The sequence below is a fragment of the Polyodon spathula genome, chromosome 12, assembly GCF_017654505.1.
Source record: "Polyodon spathula isolate WHYD16114869_AA chromosome 12, ASM1765450v1, whole genome shotgun sequence".
Taxonomy (NCBI): Eukaryota; Metazoa; Chordata; class Actinopteri; order Acipenseriformes; family Polyodontidae; genus Polyodon; species Polyodon spathula.
In genome coordinates, this window is record NC_054545.1 from 32,174,914 (window position 1) to 32,199,233 (window position 24,320).

The 24,320-nt window shown below is 36.5% G+C and overlaps 1 protein-coding gene across 1 annotated transcript; it reads left to right on the forward strand.

Annotated features, from left to right (window-relative positions):
• The first annotated feature begins 1,664 nt into the window (after positions 1-1,664).
• On the forward strand, positions 1,665-23,865 carry LOC121324211 (CREB3 regulatory factor-like). The gene is made up of 9 exons (XM_041265842.1): positions 1,665-1,788; positions 12,693-12,873; positions 13,249-13,374; positions 13,673-14,762; positions 15,597-15,791; positions 15,933-16,122; positions 16,967-17,040; positions 17,439-17,561; positions 17,840-23,865. The coding sequence occupies exons 2-9, from the start codon at positions 12,865-12,867 to the stop codon at positions 17,947-17,949; spliced, it is 1,917 nt and encodes a 638-aa protein (XP_041121776.1). The 5' UTR covers positions 1,665-1,788; positions 12,693-12,864; the 3' UTR covers positions 17,950-23,865.
• The last annotated feature ends 455 nt before the right edge of the window (positions 23,866-24,320 follow it).

Here is a 24,320-nt window from a genome sequence, read left to right on the forward strand (position 1 = left end):
TTTGCCTTTATTTTATTTCAAGTCATTACTTTCCATTATTTAAAATGATTGGATTGAACTTATGAGTAAACCCTTGCTGTGTTCCTGAGACGAGACAATAGGAGCTGGTACATTGTTCGATGTAAAAAAAAAAAAAGATTTATGTCTTCGGTAGCAAGCTGCCTGAAGAGGTGCTCATCATTAGAGAATAAAATACAATGGTGGTGTTTTCCTCCGAAGTGTAGGCTACTACTTTTAGTATTTGCATGGTTTTATTACTGGAGAGAAGCATATACATTTCTAAAATGCTTTAAAAGTGTTGATGAAGGTTGGTATGAAGAGCCTGTATGCTTGGTCAGAATCATCAAATAAACTGCAGCCACCACTATCTCATTGCTGGCTTTTATTTTTGCATACTCTGAATCAGCATGACTGTGCTAACTTCAGATGGGAGGGTAAAAAAAGGCGATTTCCTAATATTGCCTTATTAATCCTGTACTCGTGTATATAGCCATGTTGCACCTAGGCCATTTCAGAAGCTTGGTGGTACACAGTACATTTAATTTATTTTCTTTTTTATTTATCTCAAGGTTTAATTTAGACTTCAAAACCACCAAGTGATTGCTAACAATGGGCAATGAGATGACTAGATGCTGTACTCCCTCTACAGAAAGCTTGATGCATTGCACCTGATAAGTAACAAAAAACCTTATCACATTACAAACTACCACTGGTCCATCTGGAAACTTGCTAGAAATCAGTGCTCATTACTGCAGAAATATGCAGGGGGTGTTTATCATGGTAGAGAATATAACCAATATATTTTATGAGAAATGTAAGCAGACAAATTCCATGTTGTGTTGCATATTGCATACATGTATAGTATACATCATTTGAATCAATTGAAATGCATTTATATAGATTTTCTAAAACCAGATACTGTGTTCCAAAAAAACTGTGATGCCAAACGGAATAGCAGCAGGGATGTGTGGGAGGGGCCAGGGAGGTCTGAATAACTGGATTGAAATGAGGAACAGTTGATAAGTGGGTATTTAAAACAGTGAAACCTCATCACTTGCCAGAAAGATACATAACTGCTTGCCTGTCTGCCGCTAAATTAAATTATTGGGAAACTTGTCATTACTCTGTGTGGTTTGAAAGTGGGTAACAAAAAGCTTAATACAATACATTTACACCACTTTATTGTTTACACCAAGCCTCATATGAGATACTATAACAATAGAAATAATAAATATATGTTGCATGATGCTGCATTTTTATTTATTTTTTATATTTGTGTTGTTACTTCTGCATTTATTTACATACTTAAATACTATTCAAACAAGCATGCATAATACATGCACACTTATATAAATAAAATTAAAATTACATTCACAAATGAATGAGTTTTACAGACACTGTACAGCGAGTCTAGAAATGTGTCTAAAATTCGCATAGACAAGCAAACACAATCTCCACTGCAGTTAACACATTTAACGTATACACTGAAACGCACGTATATTTTTTACCTGCTGACTTTGGGCCCCCTGTCAAGGGTGGAGCACCAAACTGATTGATGATTCTGATACTGGCCCAGTACTGGGGTACTCAACTGTGCTATGATTGGCCGACTCTGTACCATGTGAAAGGGAAGTCACGCGCTTTCCAGTAACCCGTCAGGAAGAAGATAAACAAAACAAACCAGAAAGGGAAAAAGCGTGGAGTATATATGAGTGGAACATTTTATGCAAATAAAGATATAAATACTGGAATAATTAAAACCTCAGTCACCTTATGGGGAGTTTTAGGGTGAGTAAAAGAGCTATTTAATGTTCCTTTAAGTTGCCGCTTGGAGAAGATCACAGAACAGCACGGTAATAAACAAATCAGCGAGTGAGTGCACAAAAAGAATGGAGGCCATAGCTAGTTATACAGACGGGATTTAGGTCCTAGTGAAAACACCCCAAACGCATATATTCACCCAAAAATATCATTTTTTAATGTCTGTGCTTGCATTCTGTTTTCCCTGACTATGATGTTATATTTTAAGATTTGAAGAAGTGGTTGGGTTATGTTTGGTTGACGTCCCTTTTATTTAAGTCACGAGTTCTGCTGAACTTAATGTTTGACTGGGGCATGTAAATTGTGCTGAAGTTGTTTTGTGAATATTTTAAATAAGTGTGTGTGTCGCCTATACCTTTTGTTGGTGTAGAAAAATAGAGTAATTGTCTTCTGCAGAACTTGTATTTTTTTTTTATCAAGCAACATTATTTATGGAAAGCAATTTCTAAAAGTCTGTTGTATTTTAACATATTTATTTCTCTAAACAGGCAAAACGTCAAAATATAAATACAGCATTACAAAAGTTACCTATTCTAGCATTTTGACGGTACACGCCCCCTTTTGAAAACATCTACCACAGGTTTAAAAAACAAGTGTTGGTATTGCACTAAAATATGTTTGTGGGTGTTTTCGAAAATATCAATAGAAAGATCTAGCAAAAAAAGATATGTAATCAGTTTGATTTTTAATACATAGATTTATCTATTGTAGTACAGCCAAATCTCGTTTGTCAGCTCATCATTTGAGGTAATGCTTTTTAAAAAAAAAAAAAAAATCTAATGCACAAATAAACAACAGTAGATGTTTGTATTATTATTATTATTATTATTATTATTATTATTATTATTATTATTATTTTATTATTTTAATTAAAGGCCCTTTTAAATTCTGTTCATACTTTAGCTTAGCCCGACCTGAAATGGGTGGTTGTTGCCGGCCGTGCACTTTGCTTTAACTGAAAGAAAGCCGACCCAATCGGATCTGGATTGAAAGGCGTTCGGGGATTATGTGAGCGAATAGTGGTGGAGTGAGTGGGCGGGTTCTTATGGCAGTTTGGTTAGGTTGATGTTTGTTTTTGTTTTATGTTGGAGGCCATGTTGGTGTTCACAATTGAAGAGAGTTGTTAGTAGGTCAGAGCAGAGTAGGAGGGTAGACTGTATTAAAAAAATGCACAGTGGGCATCAAATAATGTTGTTTATTATCCACAGTTAATACAAAAAAGGTTGCAAAGTGACTGCTGGCAATCTTAGCAAAGTAATGACATTAATTTTGATAGTGAGACAGTACACTGAGCCAGATGAACGTAATGCAGGCTGACGTGTTTTGTAGGTCAGGGCTTTAAAGGGCGTAGAGTTTTGTGTAAGTAGGGTTTGTCACGTCAGAAATGACCAAATCAAGATTCAAGTACTGATAAACCCTGGGAAAGATAGCTGATGTTTTGAGAAAAAAACAAAAAAAGCCAAATCCTCTTAATAGCATTTTCACGCATGCGTACAAGCTGCAAGTTTGCACCTAAAAAAAAAACTGCCCCCCTTTTTTTTTGCCTCCTGATTGCTCTGATCTGGCAACACCGCTTGTTCAGCAATTGGTAGTTCTGCAGTTTACTGTAGTTCTTTGTTCATGGTGGTTTTATGTTAAGTTTTTATTTTATTTTATTTTTATTTTCAGTATACTTACAGTTGTTATAAATTGTAATGGTAAATATGCTTAAGAGAAGTGAAAATGTAGGTAACATGTGCACTGAGATTCAGTACCTGTTTTATTTTTAATATGATCAGCTGGTAAAAGGTTTGTGAAATTTAGGTGATTAACACATGCTTGGAAAGAATCGTTCACAGAGCCCAGATCATGTAGAACTTGTATGGATTTTTACAGATAACCTGACAAGGCTTTTTTTAGGACTGTTAGTGGCAGACAAAATACATGACATATTTCCATATACAATTATATATATATATATATATATATATATATATATATATATATATATATATATATATATATATATATATATATATATATAATATTTTTATTTATTTATTTTTATTGAGTAATCTTAAGCCTGCACATTTATTATACTTTTCTGAATTAAGGGACACCAGTCTCCAGCCTTTCACCTCACACATATAAGAAATGATTCTGGTCGCTGTCAGATGATTTTCACTGTATATAAGTAGAAAACACAGACATCTGGCAGACTGTGTTATCCTGAGTGCAGAATTTGAAAAGATTGTTATTGTGGTGTACAGTAGCAGGTGGCACAGATACATTGACAGAGACAAAAAAATCACTCACTGGTGTCCCAGATAATGAAATTGCCAAATAGAATAATTATCGTTATTAACAGCATTTGGAAAAACTATGCAATGAAAAGGCACAGATGGGTTAGAATAATGGACAAAAATTCAAAAGTGCTTTTTAAAACCTAAAAAGTAATGACTGAAGCTAAGGTTTACAATTTTAGAATGGCAAACTATGAAGGTATGAAACAGAGACTAACAGAAGTAGATTGGAGTAACATAGAGAAATACACAGAAAAGGATGGCTGTCTTTTAAAAAAAAAGTAGTATTAGAGGCGCAAAACAATTAAATCCCAAAAGTAGACACATCTAAATCTAAAACAAAATTGCCTGAATAGTTTAATAGATCAATTAAAAAAAATATTCAGTGAAAAAAGCACTTTACGGAGCGTTTAAAAGGGACCAGAAACAAAGTACACAGAAAGAGTACACGGAACTGCAAACGCAAGTCAAAAAGGAAGTTAGAAAGGCCAAGAGAGAAATAGAAATGAACATTGCTAAGATGGCTAAAACCAATTCCAAAATGTTTTTCCAGTTTTACAACAGCTAGAGAACATTCAAAGAGGAGGTTAAATGTCTAAGAGATACAAATGGCAAAATCATAGACGAAGAAAAAAAAAAAGCAAATATATGAAATGGATACTTTTCACAAGTTTTTACGAAGGACGATACGGACAACATGCCCCACATGTCAACCTGTTCCTATCCAGTTTTAAATAACTTTAGCATAACCGAGGCAGAAGTGTTAAAGGAACTAGGAGCTCTTCAAATAAACACACCCCCTGGGCCAGATGAGATCCTCCCAATAATACTCAAAGAAATGAAATAAGTTATTTTCAAAACAACAACAATGCAACAGTCTCTTGACACAGGGGTTGTATGGACAGACTGGAAAATTGCAAACGTAATACCGATCCACAGAAAGGGAAACAAAACCGAACCAGGTAACTACAGACCAATAAGCCTGACTTCTATTATATGCAAACTTATGGAAGCTATAATAAGATCCAAAGTGGAAAATGACCTATATGGTAACAGTATCCTGGGAGACAGTCAACATGGTTTTAGGAAAGGGAAATCGTGTCTTATTAACCTGCTTGATTTTTTTGAGGATGCAACATCGATAATGGATAATTGCAAAGCATATAACATAAGAACATAAGAAAGTTTACAAACGAGAGGAGGCCATTCGGCCCATCTTGCTCGTTTGGTTGTTAGTAGCTTATTGATCCCAGAATCTCATCAGGCAGCTTCTTGAAGGATCCCAGGGTGTCAGCTTCAACAACATTACTGGGGAGTTGATTCCAGACCCTCACAATTCTCTGTGTAAGAAAGTGCCTCCTATTTTCTGTTCTGAATGCCCCTTTGTCTAATCTCCATTTGTGACCCCTGGTCCTTGTTTCTTTTTTCAGGCTGAAAAAGTCCCTTGGGTCGACACTGTCAATACCTTTTAGAATTTTGAATGCTTGAATTAGGTCGCCACGTAGTCTTCTTTGTTCAAGACTGAACAGATTCAATTCTTTTAGCCTGTCTGCATATGACATGCCTTTTAAGCCCGGAATAATTCTGGTCGCTCTTCTTTGCACTCTTTCTAGAGCGCATGATTTATTTAGATTTCCAGAAAGCTTCTGACAGAGTCCCACATAAAAGATTAATTCTCAATCTGAACACAGTAGGGATTCAAGGAAACACATTTACATGGATTAGGGAGCATTGAGAATGATCTAGACAAGATTCAGAACTGGGCAGACACATGGCAAATGACAATTAATAGAGAAAAGTGGAAAGTACTGCACGCAGAAATAAAAATGTGCATTATAAATATCATATGGAAGATACTGAAATTGAAGATGGAATCTATGAAAAAGACCTAGGAGTTTTTGTTGACTTAAAAATGTCATCTAGACAATGCAGGGAAGCTATAGTACAATGCATTAGTAAGACCTCATCTTGAATATTGTGTTCAGTTCTGGTCACCTCCCTACAAAAAGGATATTGCTGCTCTAGAAAGAGTGGAAAGAAGAGCGACCAGAATTATTCCAGGTTTAAAAGGCATGTCATATTCAGACAGGCTAAAAGAACTGAATCAGTCTTGAACAAAGAAGACTGCACGGCGACCTGATTTAAGCATTCAAAATTCTATAAAGTATTGACAATAACGACCCAAGGGACTTTTTCGACCTGAAAAAAAGAAACAAGGACCAGGGGTCACAAATGGAGATTAGACAAAGGGGCATTCAAAACAGAAAATAGGAGACACTTTTTTACACAGAGAATTGTGAGGGTCTGGAACCAACTTCCCACTAATGTTGTTGAAGCTGACACCCTGGGATCCTCCAGGAAGCTGCTTGATGAGATTGTGGGATCAATAAGCTACTAACAACCAAACGAGCAAGATAGGCTGAATAGCCTCCTCTCGTTTGTAAACTTTCTTATGTTCTTACGATCTTTGAAAGTATTAGATGATGGTGCGTGGTGGCCTGTGTTTATTTTTGTTAGATAGCATGTAATTTGCAGGGAGGGCCTAGGTGATTCTTGAGTGATTTTATCACCCTGAAACATTGAATCCTCATCAGTTTTTCTTCTTATCCCAGTCAAACCTTTGTGTTGGAGCAAGGTAATCAGCTCTTACTTATAGTAGCTCGTTCCAGCAGTGGCAAGCAGGTTAACTGAAGAGATGAACAGAATTACAATAAGATTACTTATTGATTACATGGCCAGGAATGACCACTGAAAAAAATATGTAGGAATAGAGAAGAATGAATATGACATTTGGGTGAATTTCCTAACAATGTACAGAAAAAAAAAAAAAAACACATAAATCTGCACCACAGTATCTTAAGTGAATCCAAAATTAGACCAGACATTCGGAAGCACCTAACCTGCACATAACCTGTGGATAAGAACAAATTGCTAGCTGCTACATCTATGCCTACTTTACGTCCGCATTTAAAATACTAAATGACTACTGAAACCAGATATTAACCTGTGCTCGTCGTTCATATTTGATTGGTTGCCTAATACAGTAATTCAGGATTATTACAGTAGTTAGCTGTCTGTTCCTAGTATACAACCTCCAAAACACATTTCCTTTTCAAATGCAAACCAAACCACTCTACAGCACTTCCAGTTGATAACACTGAAGCAATAGTCATCTCTCAGGCAGTAAAATCACACAGGACTGCAAGCTGTGTTTGCTTTGCCGGAGATGCTTGTTTATGGCAAGTGGAACCATTGGCTGACATCGGCATAGGTGTATGTTTAAGAAATAATGCAGAAAGGATACTTTATGTGAAGTTCAAGTGGTACTGTAGGCATTGACAGACTACTTCTTCCTAAAGCAGGATGGATTCAGATCTTGGTCTGTTTTCTCACAAAGACCATTTGTGGTCCAGTGTGTTTAGGTGGAGGGATTTAATATTTGAGTGAAAATGTAGCCTGGAATTCATGTGGGAGAAGGCTGCAGATTTGTGCCATGCTTTCCATTATTTTAAACTGTGACAAAAGGTAAGAAATATTACTGTACAGTATGTGCAATAGCAAGTGAGTGTTTTCATTGACACTGATAATCAAAACAGTGTGAGCAACTATGAAACACACATAGTTTACAAGTATTCTGAAACATCAAACAGACGTGGGGGTTGCATTAGTTTAAGAACACACATTTTTCAATATTATAACCAGCCATTTAAAATTAGTGTTACAAAGGGTTACCAAACAACCCTCCCACATCAGCTGTTGTCAGCAAGAGAAGGCTGATTTGGCTGTAGTTTTACTGGGTACAAAGGAAAGAGCTATGAAGATAAGTTTTAACAGCTTTCCAGGGCACATTCCCATGCATTGTAAACTTGTCAAGCCTTAAATACAAGATTTTAGAGTAATCAGGTTTTCTTTACAATCATCGTCTAAAAAGGGTGTAGGATTACTCAGGTAGTCAAATAGGGCCTATTCTTTTAAATGTCACTTTTCTGAAGCGTGTTTCCGTGGGCAAATAACAATTTCATCTAGTAAAATAGATACAGAGGTCTTTCAACAAATGTACTCACCAGGCTCTACAGTACTCTGTATCTGTATATAAATATTTTACAGCATTCATCTATTGTCCATCCATTATCATATCTATCAACATGCATTTTAAAAATGTATGAATTGTATTTTTATATTATGCAATTTGTTGTGTTGTGATGTTGCAGCAAGTTCTTGTACACGTGCCATAGAGTACATCAGTCTAGTTCAAATTAATGTTGAAACTCGTTCAAATACAGCATCAGCTGTGCCTCCAGTACTCTGAAGTGCTCCTCCCAAGCCTGAGGCTTACCAGTAGTACTGCAGTACCAGGCGGCAACACTATACAATCTGACCTGTTCATTGTGATTAGCAAGGCTGCATTTGTGAAAACAAAGCTCTTTACTGTACAGTACTGTACATTTAAGTTCATTGTTATTTACTAACAGTTTCACATTATTCCACATGGCTGTGTGACATGCTTTCTATTCATTTACAGAAAAAAAAGAATCCAAAAGTATTTGCTTTGTGTAACATTATAATGTATATTTTTTATGCTTGGTTTTCAGTCTGGTAACTTACAGTAGGTTGGCAGCTTTCTCATCCAGGGATATGTTGAGAACTGATTGGCCTTTGAAATTCAGGCCCTGAGTCTGTAGAAAGCTCAGCCTTCCAAGCAGTGCTTCTTGTTGGCTTTCTTCCAAGATCCCTCAGGCATTCAGGAAGTAGCATAGGCTTATTCCATGCCAACTCAACCAGTGCCATTCTAGTTCTAGAAAAATTTAGCTGGGTGTTTTACACGCTGAGTTCAGAAATGATAACCATTATTTTTTTTTAAATTTCCCCTTCGACCTGTGACCTTGCAAAGGTCAACCTAAAGTGAGAAAGGGAGCTTGACGAGAAAAATCACCCTGGGTGCAATTTAGATGCTCCCATCATGTGTAGCACCTCGTTCTACTCGGAATGAATAGGCCTTTTCAGAAAAAAATACTAGGAGCAACCTACTCACTTCTGACAAATTGCAGGACGAGGGGTAAGTGACGGGTTTTATTCGAACTTCAGCCTAACCCTTTACCCTGTAGGGGTTGTGGGCCCTAAAATGTAAGTATTGCTGTAAGAACCTTAGGAACCAGTCTTCCAAATTCTGTGAAAAACTTTTAGTTTTAAGTCCCACCACTGGTCATTAAACCCCCTTGAAATTTGAATTTTTGCTATTTGTACCAAGTTTAGGCCGTAATAACTTGTGTGGGGGGACTACAAAAAATCAGCCAGAGATATGTTTCGATAGATGATGATGAGGTTTACAAACATCAAGCAAAATATGTTGGTATCTGGGGATTTTTGGCAGATTTCTGAAGTTGCTTTTGCCATGCGTTCGAGCATTGCTTATGGTCACTTCGGTGAGGCTAAAGTGCCACATAGTTCTATCCAGACTGGCTATTTATTCAGTTGTGCATTCTCTAAGGATTGATCTAGAGCAGGGGTTCCCAAAGTTTTGGTGATGGAGGGCCTTTTTACAGAGGTTGCATGGGATGGGGAGCCGTACAAGAAAATGTGCCACACATGAAACCGAAATATGTCCCAAATCATGCCTTTCTTATTTCCTATGCATTTTTGTATTTAAGTTAGGAATATATATTACTACCACTGCAACACCAGGGGGGGGGGTTGATGGTGGTCCTTGGGGGGCGCACCAAACATCCTCGTGGGCTGCATTTGGCCTGCAGGCCGCACTTTGGGAACCCCTGATCTAGAGGAAAAAGTAACAATGTGGGCTTCCAATGGCACTAACTTGGAGCTGAGGGGTTATGAACTTGCATATGGGACGTAGGACTTCGTTGTTATGATGACACATGTGAAACTACCAAAACCTTACTTGGTTGGATTTTAAAAACTACAGGATCTAGGGACCATTATTAAGTCTTACAATGCATGTACTTGTACATCAAAAGTTTGAGGTAAACAAGCCTCTTTTTTATTGAAATCCCATGTACTACTTCAGCAATTGATTGTGTCTAAAAATGATTTTTATGTTTCCTGATTGTAGTATCACAAACAATTTAGAATCCCAGTTTGCAGCACCACTGTGCTATGTTAGTTTGCTATGCTACTGTGCTATGTTAACCTTAGTTTGCAGGTAAGGTACAGTACAGAACATTTTCTAAACTGCAGCTGTATTTAGTATTGAGTGCACCATAGCTGCCTGAACTTAAGTGACACATTTGAGTTAAGAGCTAATGTAATAGTTGAGACCGCATTAGTGTGGTTCATGAAGTGTTTGAAAACTGTATTTATAAGAAACTGTTTTTTTGTGTCTGTTTAAAATACAGTAGGGTATTGTTTTTTGTTCTTTCTCTCAGAATATGTTTTTAGAAAAATTAGTTCATTTTCAGTAGAAAGTATATTACTTACTTTGCATGTACTTCATAAACTGTAGGTTTGTGTCAGCCACAAGCTTCCTGATGACTGATAAGTCAGTTAGAATAAGTATGTAAGGCAGGGTTAAAAGACGAGTAAAAAGTTTATAAACACTGTATCAGAGTACCCATTTCTGGCTGTGAGTCCTACAATATGAGGCTTACTAGGTTGCTCCAATATTTGGTTAGATTTTGATTTTCCAATAAGCTGTAGTTGTCTCGGACTGGCTTTCAGATATATTCTCTGATGGGGGAATGCTGATTTGACCATTTATTTTATTTCAGAAAGTGATACAAGCCAGTGCACTTTTCATTCTTCTGAATCCATCTGCTTTTTAGTACAATGTAATACAGCAAAACCTCTGTTAATTGGGACCCAGGGGTGTTTGTAAAATAGATATTTCATAGAGAAGGCATCCCAGCTTTGTCAATACTTCTTACTGCTACTGTAAAAATGATTCATTTACATAGCATATGAACACTCCTGCTGTGGTGGGGTCAACTGCACTGCAGAATCCTATTTGCTGAACAGAGGAAAAGGTCATTGCCTGGCAGGGAAGAAGAGCACAGCAGAAACCTGCAATATAAAAATAGCTTTTTGAATTGATTTTGGTACTGTATGTTATGTGTCGTTTGTGTTAACTGACTTAGTCTATTCCTGTCCAGCCTAGCACAAAGTACAATATAGTGTGTATATTGCTTGCAGAATGGAAACCCTTGCATTCTTCAGAATAGGTTGAAAGGAAACTGAAAACGTTGCAAGATGTGATATTATTAGCTGTTTTTTATAGCTTGCAGTTTGCAGTGTGGTTGTTTTCCCTCAGCCCTGATCAGGTGCTTTGCTGTGAACGTTGTTTTTATATAGCTGTGCAGCGTTGCTTATCATTTAGGAACAAAGCCTTTGGGTCCTGAAAAAACAATGCTGAATAAAATATGACACTTATCACCTGGTCTCACAAATTTTAAGTTAAGATTTGTATGATAATAGGTTAATTGCTTAGATGTACTGCAAGTGCTTCTTACAGGTAAGGTTAAATTGATATGTTTTACTTAACTGTCAAAAGTACTGTAATTTGTAGGCCGTATAAGTGAAAAAAAAAAAAAAAAACAGGATGCGCATTTTTTCCCTGCAGCCTCGAGGAACTAAAAAGATCCCAAAGAATTGTTACATCCTCTAATAAAGATACAACCTCTACATCAGGACCTGCCAGGATGCAGGGTTGTCTTTTCATAGCTTTCTTTAATTGTATTCAGCAATTAAACCCCTTAAATGTCCCATCATTATTTACACATTTGTCTGTCCAGAACCTTGTTTTGTACTGATACATGGCATTATGCTGATATTTGAAGAAGGGTTTAATTTTTTCCCTGATGCATTGATAAAACACCGCAGAGGTATTCTAAAGGGACATGCTGCAGACAGTATCTCTAACACTGGGGAATCAGCAGGCAGGTATATAACAGTAACCAAAGGTTTGTACTGGGCAGTCTGTGTATGAAAATCAGTGTAGAAGCAAAGGCTGTGTGTGAAGCCTGGAAAAAAGGCTCTGTCTAAAACCTTGTGGGTTTTTTTTAATATATATTTTTTGTATTTTATTTTAATCTTATAATCCCGATCTAATTAGAAACTTAAAAAAACAAAAAACAAAAGAAAGTATAGTTTAGTATGCCATGTGGGAGTTAGGTTATCTTTTATTTCTGTTAATAATAAAACTGCATGAAAGTGCTTTAAAAATGCAATTTCTGTGTCTGGGTCTGCTTAAAAGGGGCAAACGAACCTTAAAATAAGTGAAATCCTTTGCAATTGCTAAACTGTGACTTTGACTTCAGATATGCCAAATTAAAAATATTGCATGATAAAATATGACTGTGCAACAGACTGTCATAAATGTAATGCAATACTGTTAGCTAGTCATAAGTGATAGTGTACTATAGCCAGTTAGTGTTCCTCGCCTTTCGTAAAAGTCACTAACATTAACTTTTTCCTGTCTGCCGTATATACAGCCGTAGTCTATCCCTGTCCATTTAATGAATAACTGTAAGAGATACAAAAACTTCCTCCAGATACTGTAATTAGGAGAAATGTATGCTTTGTTGGCTCTTGGTGCTGTTTTTTTTTTTTTATTATTCCTTTCTTCTTTCACAATAGAAAATAATTAATAGAAGAGGACCAGACAAGCACGCTTTAGCAAGCCATTGAGGCTATAAAGAAAAATACCCTGGTGTGATGGAATTAATTAATTAAAACAAAGCTGGAAACTACGGCCCCCGTGACACAACAAACAAGTTTGGAATTAGACAAAGGGCATCTGTGCTTGGCAATGCCTCAGGTAAGCTGTTAGGGCTGTGAATAGCTCAAACCTGTCTTATCTTTGGTGTTTTACCTTTGATAAGATGCTGTTCAGTATTTACCACAAGGCTAATTATATGTAACTGTGTAGAATACTGAAGTTAATAGAATTAAAATGAGGGAAAATACCTGCTACTTGGTTGCTCCAAATTTTGTCCTTGAAACCGGATTATCCTTGTTGTTTACTGCAGTAGTAACCTTAACAGTAGCATACTATGTAAAGCTGCCTTGTTAAAAAACAAACCGTATATTTGCTTAATGTTCAGCTAGTTCTGTTTACTACTAGAATAATCAATTTTCAATGCATCTTTGCAGTTGGTTAACTAATGTATACTGTATATATGATATTTTCCAGCCTAACGTTGGTGAGATGGAACCTCCTTCTGGGGATGCCTTTGAGAACCACACTTTTTCTGATCAAGTACTGACCAGCACAGACCTGTTGGCTAGCAGTTCCGATCCAGACTTCATGTATGAACTGGTAAGCACTGAGTAAAACGGGAATTTATGTTTATGGCATAATGAGGCCATATTAGCCAAACAAATAATACAGTTCTAAATGACTATAAACAATTTAATGACAGTCTTGTACAGTAGTATGTTCATACTTAGTCATTGAACTTAATATGCTTAACATGTTACAACAAATGTATTGCAGTTCTACACTATTTAACACAGTTTAAGATAATCATAATAAAATATGACGATGTACTTTTTTTGTCCTAACCCTAACTTACTATGTATAGTTGTGATAATTAAAATTGTTAATTCCCCCTCAGGACAGAGAAATGTCTTGCAGGCAAAGTCCTAGAGGTGATGTCCTATCAATTGGGGTATGCAAGGACATAGAAGGAATTCTGGACAGTGACCCGACATCTAACTCAAACTTTGAACAGTGGGATACATACTGGGAAGACTTAACCAAGTACACAAAGCTAGCCAGCTGTGATATCTGGGGAACAAAGGAAGTGGATTTCCTGGGACTGGATGATTTTTCTAGTCCTTATCAAGACGAAGAAGTCATTGGAAAAACACCGACCTTAGCACAGCTTAACAGTGATGATTCCCAGCCTGTTTCAGATCTGCTTTATCACCCTGATCTGCTACCGAGTCAGAAATCGAATATGCTTGCATCTTCCTTAGGCGGGAAGAAAATGCTGAGCAAGCTGCCCACTTCGTCTGCGTCTTCTGCGAGAAACCCCCTTCCAGATGATGCCGAAAGCTTTCAGAAAGCCACCAGGCCTGTACCCTCCAGCACAGAAACCATCAGCAAAACTCAGACACAGAGCACTGAGGTCACATCTTTTCATTCTGATACCAAGGGCTATGTCAGGAAGGCTAAAGTCAGGATCAATACAGCACCACTCAGACCAGCAGCGGAGGACTCACAGGCCCAGGCTGGCATTGACCTTGGGTTTTCATTTAGTGAGTGCAGAGCGGCAGTGCCAGAAATGAAAGCTGAAAAGCAGAGCACAGAGATAACAGCTACTGCTGCGCCTGAGAAAAGAACCCCCCTAGTGGAGACCCATGAGCTCTTCACCTCTCCTGGTGTGAGTCAGGGACTACTGCCCAGCAGTGCCTTGGTTCTGGACCATTCTCAGAAGAAGGAAGAGCACAACTACTCTCTCTTTGTGACGGATGAGGGCATGGAGGAGCAGCCCAAACCAGAGATGGAGGAGGAACAGGAGGAGGAGGAGGAGGAGGAAGAGGATCTTGAAGAGCTGGAGCTGGAAGATGAAGACCATGACGAAGGGTTTGGGAGCGAACATGAGCTCTCAGAGAATGAAGAGGAAGAGGAAGAGGATGAGGAGGAAGAGGAGGACTATGCAGATGATAAAGATGACATGAGCGATACCTTTTCTGAACCAGGTATGTGTATTCTTCAGATATTTATGTCAGGGAGGCTAAAGTGCTGTGTAAATACACAAAGCAGAGCTTTGGTGTTGCCAGGTTTACTTCCTTTATTTCTGGTAAGGCAGGTTTTCTTTCAGTAAAAAAAATGAAGGTGCTGTAGTATAGTATGGTTTGATTAAACTTGAAAGTTATTTAAATGTGTGTGTGTGTGTGTGTGTGTGTGTGCACGCGCGCGCGCTCATGTGTGTGTTTTATGTTCACAGTTAACAGCCGTTTCTGTTTAGTAAGACAAAGCGAGAGAGACTGCTTACAGTTTAGACAGAATGGGCTGCAGCAGCTTGTACGCCTTTAAGATTTACTGCAGTGTGATCATTCTATAAGTAAACCATAGTCTCTGTATATGGCTTGGTCAACATAATGTTTACAAAGTAGGATCAAGTTTGGATTCACAAACTGTCAGCGTAATCTTTCTGCAGTTTATGCTTTATTATGACATACCCACCCTGCAAAATAAAGTAAGCATGTCGGTAGACCCTTAAATTAGAATGTTCTGTTTTAGCACTGCTATTTTACTGAACCTTGAGATGCAGTAGAAATGAAAAGGAATTCAATGTTATGTTGTATATTGTATTGTATTATTTCAAAGTTTAATTTGAAAGAAAGTTTGGTTGTTGCCGAAGTAAGGTATTTGACTGGTGAAGCAGCTGCTTTTTTTTTTTTTTTTTTTTTGTTCTGTTGGTGATATATTTGGAAGACAATCCAAGTGTTTTTCTTAATTATTGATTTTATTTTTAGTTCATTAGTGATTGATCGATAAGCTCACCAGCGGATTGCTGTTTTGTATTTCAGGGTGTGACAATGACCCAGCGGAAGACCTGAAAGGGATGCCAGCTGGATTATCCAGAAAGAGAGGCAAAAGAAGGTACTTCTGGGAGTACAGCGAGCAGCTGACGCCTTCCAAACAAGAACGCATGCTGAAGCCTTCAGAATGGGATCGAGACACCCTGCCCAGCAACATGTTCCAGAAGAACGGGCACCTCCATGGTGAGGGCTTTAACACAAAAATACACTGCCATTCCCAATCACATTACAGTGTGTCTCATATTCATGCTACCTTTTTGAAGATCAGTTGAATGGATCGGTGATCCAGCGCATGACTCATTCTGTTTCTTCTCATTCAAACAGGGAAGTACACTGTAAAGAAGTCTCGCAGAACCGATGTAGAAGACCTGACTCCGAACCCCAGAAAGCTTCTTCAGATTGGTAATGAGTTGAGAAAGCTAAACAAGGTGATCAGTGATCTTACTCCAGTCAGTGAGCTTCCACTGACTGCCCGGCCACGCTCTCGGAAAGAGAAGAACAAACTAGCTTCCAGGTAAGGAGACCCAAACTCTGGATAGAAATAGATCTTCTTTGAAGAGTATTCCTGGCCATTACATATAGTGGGGTTGCCTGTACGTATGCATAAAACTTAATATTTTTATTACCTAACAAACATTCTTTGGGTATCGTGACAACCTGTTCTGGTCTCTGGTTAGACGAATGAAGGCTGTCCAGTTATATCGCAATTGGATACGCATGGGTCTGACACTGCCTGAGCTACTCTTCATACTGTGGATGCAAATCTTCCTATTAACCTACTTTTTCATGGTAGTAGTTGTAATTTAACGTTGTAAAAAAAATGTTAACAGGAACAACATGATGCTTACGTAAGTGTTGTTTTCAGTTCCTGTATATCTAAACTGTGAATCCCTCTAGGCAACATCACAATATACTAGTCTTGTTTTATTTAGAATTTAGATTAAGTTGGTATGCGTTGCTTGTTTAAGACAATAAAAAAAAGGCTTTTTGGAAAGAACCTGATATTATTGGAGTTAACATTCTTTTGGCTTGAGCTGTGATGCAAAAGGTCTTTTAATTTTTTATTTTTTTTGCTTATTCATCTAAACTGATCTGTAGGCCAATCTCAACCATCCCACAGTCGAAAGCGACTAATTAAAGGGCTTTATATGTTTTTGTTTGTTAGAAATTACCGTTTCTAGTCCTGCATTTCAAGTTTTTACACATTCACTTCTCTTAGAAACTGCTGACACATAGTATACATTCACATTTTATCTACAGCCCTTACAGAAGACACATGTGAAAGTGTATTTTAATTGTCACAGAAAAGGAAGAGGGTTGGCTACAATCATTCTCCAATTTCTCCCCCCCCCCCTTAGGGCTTGCCGGCTGAAGAAAAAGGCACAGTATGAGGCCAATAAAGTGAAACTCTGGGGCCTCAATACAGAATATGGTAAATATGTTCTTTGTGGAAGTAGTTAATTTTATATAACTGCATTACACCTAAGCATGTCATAAATACCTTAGTAGAGTACTGTACTGTAACATGCAGACTTCTATTGCGGTTATATATCCTAAATCCTGTCTGTTGGAAAACCCCAAAAATGAAAATGCTAATTTTAAAAATGATCCATCTATTATCAGTGTTGATTATACCATGTTATATTTTACATGTTAGTTAAAGTGTACTGTTTTATCTAGGATTATGTAACAAATATTATTTTTATTTATAACATTTGGGGAAAACATTTTTAATGTTTGGTACACAGTGTTGTACATAAAAAAAAAAATCTGAGTATGAATGAAAGTTGTATAAAGGTTGCATTAAAGTGAAATATTTTGTATTTGCAGATAAACTCCTGTTTGTGATCAATGCTGTCAAACAAGAAATTGTAACCAGAGTGCAGATTCTGAGAGAGGACAAGGGAACCAGCATGACTGAGAAACTTGAGCGGCTCATTAAGGAAACTCTTGGTAAGAAGCATTTTCAAGAATTTGCTATGAAAGTTTCCTGGTTCCCAATTCATAATCTTAGGCAATTGCATTGCGTAACCAAGTCCGGTATTTACAGGTTAAGATCTGGATTATATCTAAGTGATAGCCCTGCTGTAGCCATGGCAGTGCTATTGTGCCATTACATAGCATGCCTCTGTAAAACATGGCCGTTGGCACTGTAAATTTTTAGATGTTAACCAGGTTAGTCAGAAACCTGAAAACTTTTGTTTTAGTTTGTCCTTTATTCTGCCTTTTAGTGAGCTCTCCTGTAGGTGGGCAGACGTCGGACTTTGTTAACCAGATCCTGGAGAAGACGGCCGGCGGAGACCCAACAGGAGGCCTTGTGGGACTCCGCGTGCCGACATAGAAAGTGTAACCTGTTGCCATGGGCCAACAAGAACCAGAGGCAGAGAGAACCATCCGCACCATTAATGTGACACTGTAATCTTATAATGTTTTGCATGTTCATTTACATCAAGAAATACATCTACAAACATAATATTTAGAACTGTGCAACAAAAATGCAGGATCTCTGCATTTACTGTGTTTTACTCGCCTTCCGTGTATGTGGCTTGTAATTGTCATGTAGGAGCCACTAGTTACAAATTATGAAGTGAAAACAAGAGACATTATACCTGCCAGGGTAAAGGAAACAGCACTTTGGTGGGTATGCTACAGAACTGAAACCTACAGCAAATGCTATCCAAAATTCTTAGTAGTATACAGAGTAAATGCAAGATAGACGGAGCATAAAAATTGCAAGTGGTTTAGATGAGTTGGAGATTTTGTTGGCCGTTTAGATTCCAGCCGAGTAGGAAATGACAAAAAGTCTACTCCTAGTTTAACATTAGCCTTGTACTTGGAATTATGTAGTATGAGTTTGGCAATGGAAGGTTCCATTATTCCCTTTTAGCATGTTTGAAATCTGACAAAAGGGAAGGAGGTTAAGGAGGTGATGGAGCATAAACTACCATAATAAGTGGTTAAGCTAATAGTTCACATGTGAGTGCTTGAATAAATGAAAAAGATGTTAATTTTCTTCCATATACTTTGGTTGAAATCACGACATTTGGACTTTGTAGACGTTGCTAGTATAGTGTATAAAGTTTTAAATTCTTGAGCTTAATTATATAACTTCATGCGTATGTACAAAGTAATACTCATTGTGCCTTGTATTTAATACAGAAGTTTAAGGAAAGTATGCTTTTTACAAAAGAAAAAAGTTTGGATGATGTATAGTGCAGATGGGTAATTTGTGGATTTGTAATGTATTTTAGCTCTTTAAACTATTTTGAATGTACATAGGAATATTTGGAAATGTAGATATATGCCACAGAGTCTGTGTATTGTATCATAAGATGGCTCTGAAAATAATTTTGGGTTTTTGGTACTTTACCATGAAAAAACTATTTGCACACTATATTTTGATTGTTTGTTTTTTGTACCAAAGAAGAATGCAACAAAAATGGCAAATAGCCAGTATAAGTAAGGTTTTGCACAGCTTACCTGATACCGTATTGAATGTAGAAAAAGTGGTAGGGTCAGGGGAATTCATTGAACTGTGAATGTATTGCTTGGGTCCAATTCTCAACAGGAGCATTAAAACATACTTTATACAAGTTTGCTGTTCCTGTTGTTGGCTTCTGAAATAGACAAGGTTGTTAGGAAAAAGAGTTTGGGATTTTTTTTTTCCTTTAGAAATTACATAAATGCAGTGTATATTGTACTGATTTTTATAAAGAAAAGAATAGGATAGAAGAACATGGAGCTTTCAATGTACATTTTATTTAGCTTGTAAAATATTACCAGAAATAGCACTTGATGGATTATTGTGCATGATACATTTCTAAAAATCTAGTTCAGACTGTTAAAAAAAAAAAAAAAAAAAAAAAAAAAAAAAAAAAAAACACACACAAAAAACCAGGAAAAAGTTAAAAAAAAAAAAAAAAAAAAAAAAACTTTATTTTTGTACAGGTAGCCAATACCTTTTTGTTGACATAGCAGATTATTCCATTTGAAATATATTTAACTACAAAAAAAACAAAAAAAAACTTTTGCTTTGTGTTTGCACTGTATAATATCTGAGGTTATCTCTATGTTTTTAGTACTGAAATCAGTAGGATGCTTTATTTATTTATTTTTTTTTTAAGAGTGGGTCGAGGAAATAATGTATGGTCAATGTGTTTCTAGTTTCTTTGGACTTTCTAATATATCTGAAGATAGGTTTGCCATTGAAGAGAGTGGAAAGGTAAATGTCAGGTTGGATATGTAATCTCTGGGATGGAGAACTTTGTCTGCAGAAGACCATATAAAAGCGCTAATAACGTATTAGTAAACTAGTAATTATGTCTTTAAGGCCTGTAGTCATAAACTGAGTTAGAAATATAATAATGTGGCTTGCAGTCAACCTTAACACAGTACTGTGTAAGTCGGTCGTATACCAGTTTATTAACAAAATACCATTAATATCCGTTATTATTTAGCTCAGTTTTGTAATATGATATTTTTAACAGTATGGAATCCCATTTTCAGAGACATATTTCATGTTCAAAAGGCAGAGCGGTGTAGCCCAGATAAAGATGGTAGATTGAGACAGTTTCCAAGAAAGCTCACCTGGCTAACACTTAACAGTTTGAGAGAAATTGAAAATTACTTTAATCCAAACAGTGTATCAGATTCTTTTCAGCCAATCAATTGTTTTTGCTTTTCAAACAACTTATTTATTTATTTTTTTTAAACATTATTGTCAACACGACAAACATAACAGGCAGAATGCAGGATCCTGTCTGTTCAGAGACACTGCTAGGTTTACATTGTAGCAGAGTATTGGTTCAATAGTTGTACTTTGAGCTGATTTAAGTAGATCAGTGTAATGTAAATTTATTTTTCTATTACATTTCACACTAAAAGACCATTTTACTTACCATAAGGTGGAGCATGTTCTCTTGAAGTTGTTTGGTGATTTCTTTAAAACCCACTTCTTAACTTGCTTCATGCTATCCTTTGAGCAGGTACCTGGAAACAAGCAATCAGAGAAAAAATAAATGTAACATACCAGATAAGAGCAGGTTGATAGAGTTGACCTCTCTCTCTCTCAAGACGTTTTAATGATAGTATTGTCAGAATCTAATACATGCTGTATTTCTGGAACTGTGTGCTTTTCAGTAAATTGAGCATGTAGTTAGGAAACAGTTGGTAATTTAACACTAGGCTAATTCAATTGACCCAGCTAATAGATACCAAATATATTCTATAAACTTTTACAGTAATATACAGTACCAGTTTACTAACTAGCATACTAATGTTCATTCATGAAACATGTCCATGTTTATTTAGGGTAAGAGGTATTTTAAGATTGGCATTTGACAGAAACCAGAATTGATTTAAAGTGTAGTTGTGTTTTTTGGGGGGTTTTTTTGGAGAAGGGGAAGTGTAATGGAAACATTTTATGCCGTCCTGAATGCAGTGTTTCACATTGTAAATAAAATAAGCTGAAATGTATCTTTTAAATGTTGAGTTTATATTATATTGATAAATATATTAGAAAAAAGCACTTTGTTTGAAAATGAAAAAATAATAGAATTGTGTCTGTTCCTGCCATTTGCTGCTAAACCTGGGCTCATCGGAATGCTGCGGAGATGGAGTCAAATCTAGAAGCGGGCAGTTGAACCTCGATTTCGAGGTTCTAAAGTTATGTCTTCAGTTGTCTTCATTAGTTTTCCTATGGAAACTGGATGCTGCTTTGGGTGTTCTTCAGGTTGATATACAGTGTAGACGCGTCGGTTCTGGATGTTTCCAGATGTTGTTGTGTTTTTTTTTTTTTTTTTTTCTCGTTTATTTCTTGTATTGGAAAAACGTGTCCAGGCGTATTCACGGAAGCTTTATTTTGTGAACGGTGAAAAAAAAAAAAACTGTACTGTAAAAGAGGTTTGCAGTGGGGAAACCAATCAGAAACAAACTCCCAATACCGTGCCAACCTCCTAGCCTTTCGCAAGTAAAAGTTCAAATGAAACTATATTGCTTTGGCAAATTATGCTGGCTTCTAAGGTACTGAGTTAAGACACAGTGGCCAGTTAAAATGCTAAATCAATGAAATAGTTGTGTCTTATTAATGATAAAGAAATCATCAGGCATATGTCAAACATAGATGCCATGGGCTGTGTACAGCATTATATTTATTGCTGTCACCCCAGCACTAGTAAAGTGTTCTTGCGGGTTTTTACTTTTAACAAGACGAACGCAAGCTGTGCAGCTTTACATTTTACCAGGAGACTCTGTGGCATTTAAACAGTCTAGAAATGGTTGTACTTCCATGCCAGTAACTTTTTTTTCTGCTTCCTCTATTGACATTGAGACAAGACATATACATTTATGTTTTTTTTTTTGTCAAAATAAAAAAGTATCCTTAATTGAGAAAAAACGGAGATGTGTATGTGTTCTAAGTGATTTATTTTTGGCATGCTTTCATGTTTCAGTTTGTAGTGTTGCGACAACAATGCTATTCACAACTACTGTTGATAGTGCACTATGCACACTTTACTCTTGTGTGTAAGGCTGTAATTGCTTTAGAAATCAACTCTCCAAATATAAAAAAAGGCAGGAGTGGTTTCCTGTTTGCTTCACAGACTTCAAATTCTTCTACATGTTACTACAGTCAAACCTGTTTATATTGACCACTGGAGTGAGTATGGACAGGTCTTTTATGAACAGGTGATCTATAATACAAGTATGACTGTACTACATTTTGGTAAATTCAAAAGATAATTCATCAAATAAAACAATTGATGATGAGTAATTTAACAAAGGCAATATCATCACAAATGTTTGCAGATGTGTTGATTCTTGACTCTTGATTAACTTGTGGAATGCTATAATGTTTAGGATGATTAGCGAATTGGCTTAAACTGAGAGGTGGATTCATTTAAAAAAAAACAGATCTGCTGCTATATTCCCTGTCTATTGAACTTCCAGGTGTAGGAGAACATGTCCTGAACACACCCTCACAGCTATATAGATTATATTTGTTTTAATTGAATCCACCCTTTTTATTGGGCAATTAAGAAATACAAATACATAACAACCAGAACAAACCCACAAATTAAAAAGTGCCTGCTTTATCAGGTGCCTTACTTCTAAAATAAAAATTGAATCTATAGACTTTATTATTATTATTATTATTATTATTATTATTATGTGCAAGATTATTTATCCCATCAGGCCAAGGTTTCTGAATGTTTTTTTTAGATTTAATTACATATTTAAATCAATGAGGTGGCTCACAGTTGAAATAAACAGTGGTTCAGGCACAATTTTCCTTGAAAGGTGAATGTTGTCTACCATCAACGAATCTTGAAAAGAGACAGATTGTCAGATTCACTAAGCATTTGCTACAGGAAAAGGTGTGCAGAATGTTTATTTTTTACATTATATCCCAAATTCTCAGACATTTTAAAATACATGTTATTCTGTAATATCATCAAAATCTACAAGATATTCTTTCTAATTTTGTAACGTTACTAATTGGTCCTTTATATGCATCAAACTTTGCCCTGGGGTACTTTCATTGTCAATGTGTGGTTTACTAGTTAGTGAGACTATCCAAAGAATGCTGTGATTTTCATTCAAAATAATTTAAACTTGTTTCTCATTAAAGATCTCTGTATGTTCTGTGGTTAACTTATTTTTTTGCTATCCACCGATATTTTGTATTTCTTTTGTAGTTATGGTCTAAATCTGTAATCTATTGCACAAGTCTGAATTTACATGAATACTTCACTGCCCCCCTTTTTCCCCCCATTCAGTTTTCCCAAATTTGATGTTGTTTTTAATAAATCTTTGCTTTAATTTTATAACATCAAAAACGTGTGTATGAAAAGGAAGGAGGACCATAGCTGGGTTAACCAAACATGTTCAAATGATTTTGTGCCCAGATGCTATCGCTGAGTGTATCCTCATGGAAGGAACATTATTAAATGGCACCTTTGGTGTCACATTAAATAACCAGTCGATGTGTCTCTCAATTTCGTACATGACTATTCCAATTACTATCTGGCAGTTGGCTTTAAGTTGTTCTTTTCAGTGAACAAGCACACGCATCTCTAAGAGACACCGAATGATTTGCAGTTCTAAGATGTCAAACATTTGACAGTGCATCAATAAAGCAAAATGATACTTGGTTTGCTCCAGATTTGGTCTATTGTGCTAAATTTGCTGCAGTTCCTATATATATATATATATATATATATATATATATATATATATATATATATATATATATATATATACACACACACACAACACACACACACACACACACACACACACACACACACACACACACACACACACACACACACACACACACTGTTGAAACAGTAAATTTAAACCATGTTTGCTCAGAGTATATCAGCTAGTGATGTAGCGTGATCCCTGCATCCAGGGGCCACCTGTGAGATAAATAAACCTACGAGCAAATAATACAGATTTAGTTCCCTGCAATGAATTACACTAATTAAAAAATAAACAAATTTGTTGATGCAAAAAATAATGTTAATTCTACACATTCACGGCAAATCATCATAAAAGGTCTAACCCCTTTCTTTGGCCTACTATTTAGATAACTAGCTTGGGGTTTGTAACTAAGTAGTACTTTTGTGTGTACTCCCCAGGTGTAACATTGTGTTTCATTGCTAAAGGCTCTGTTCTAGATCTTTGGTGACATGTTAAGCAAATCTGCAG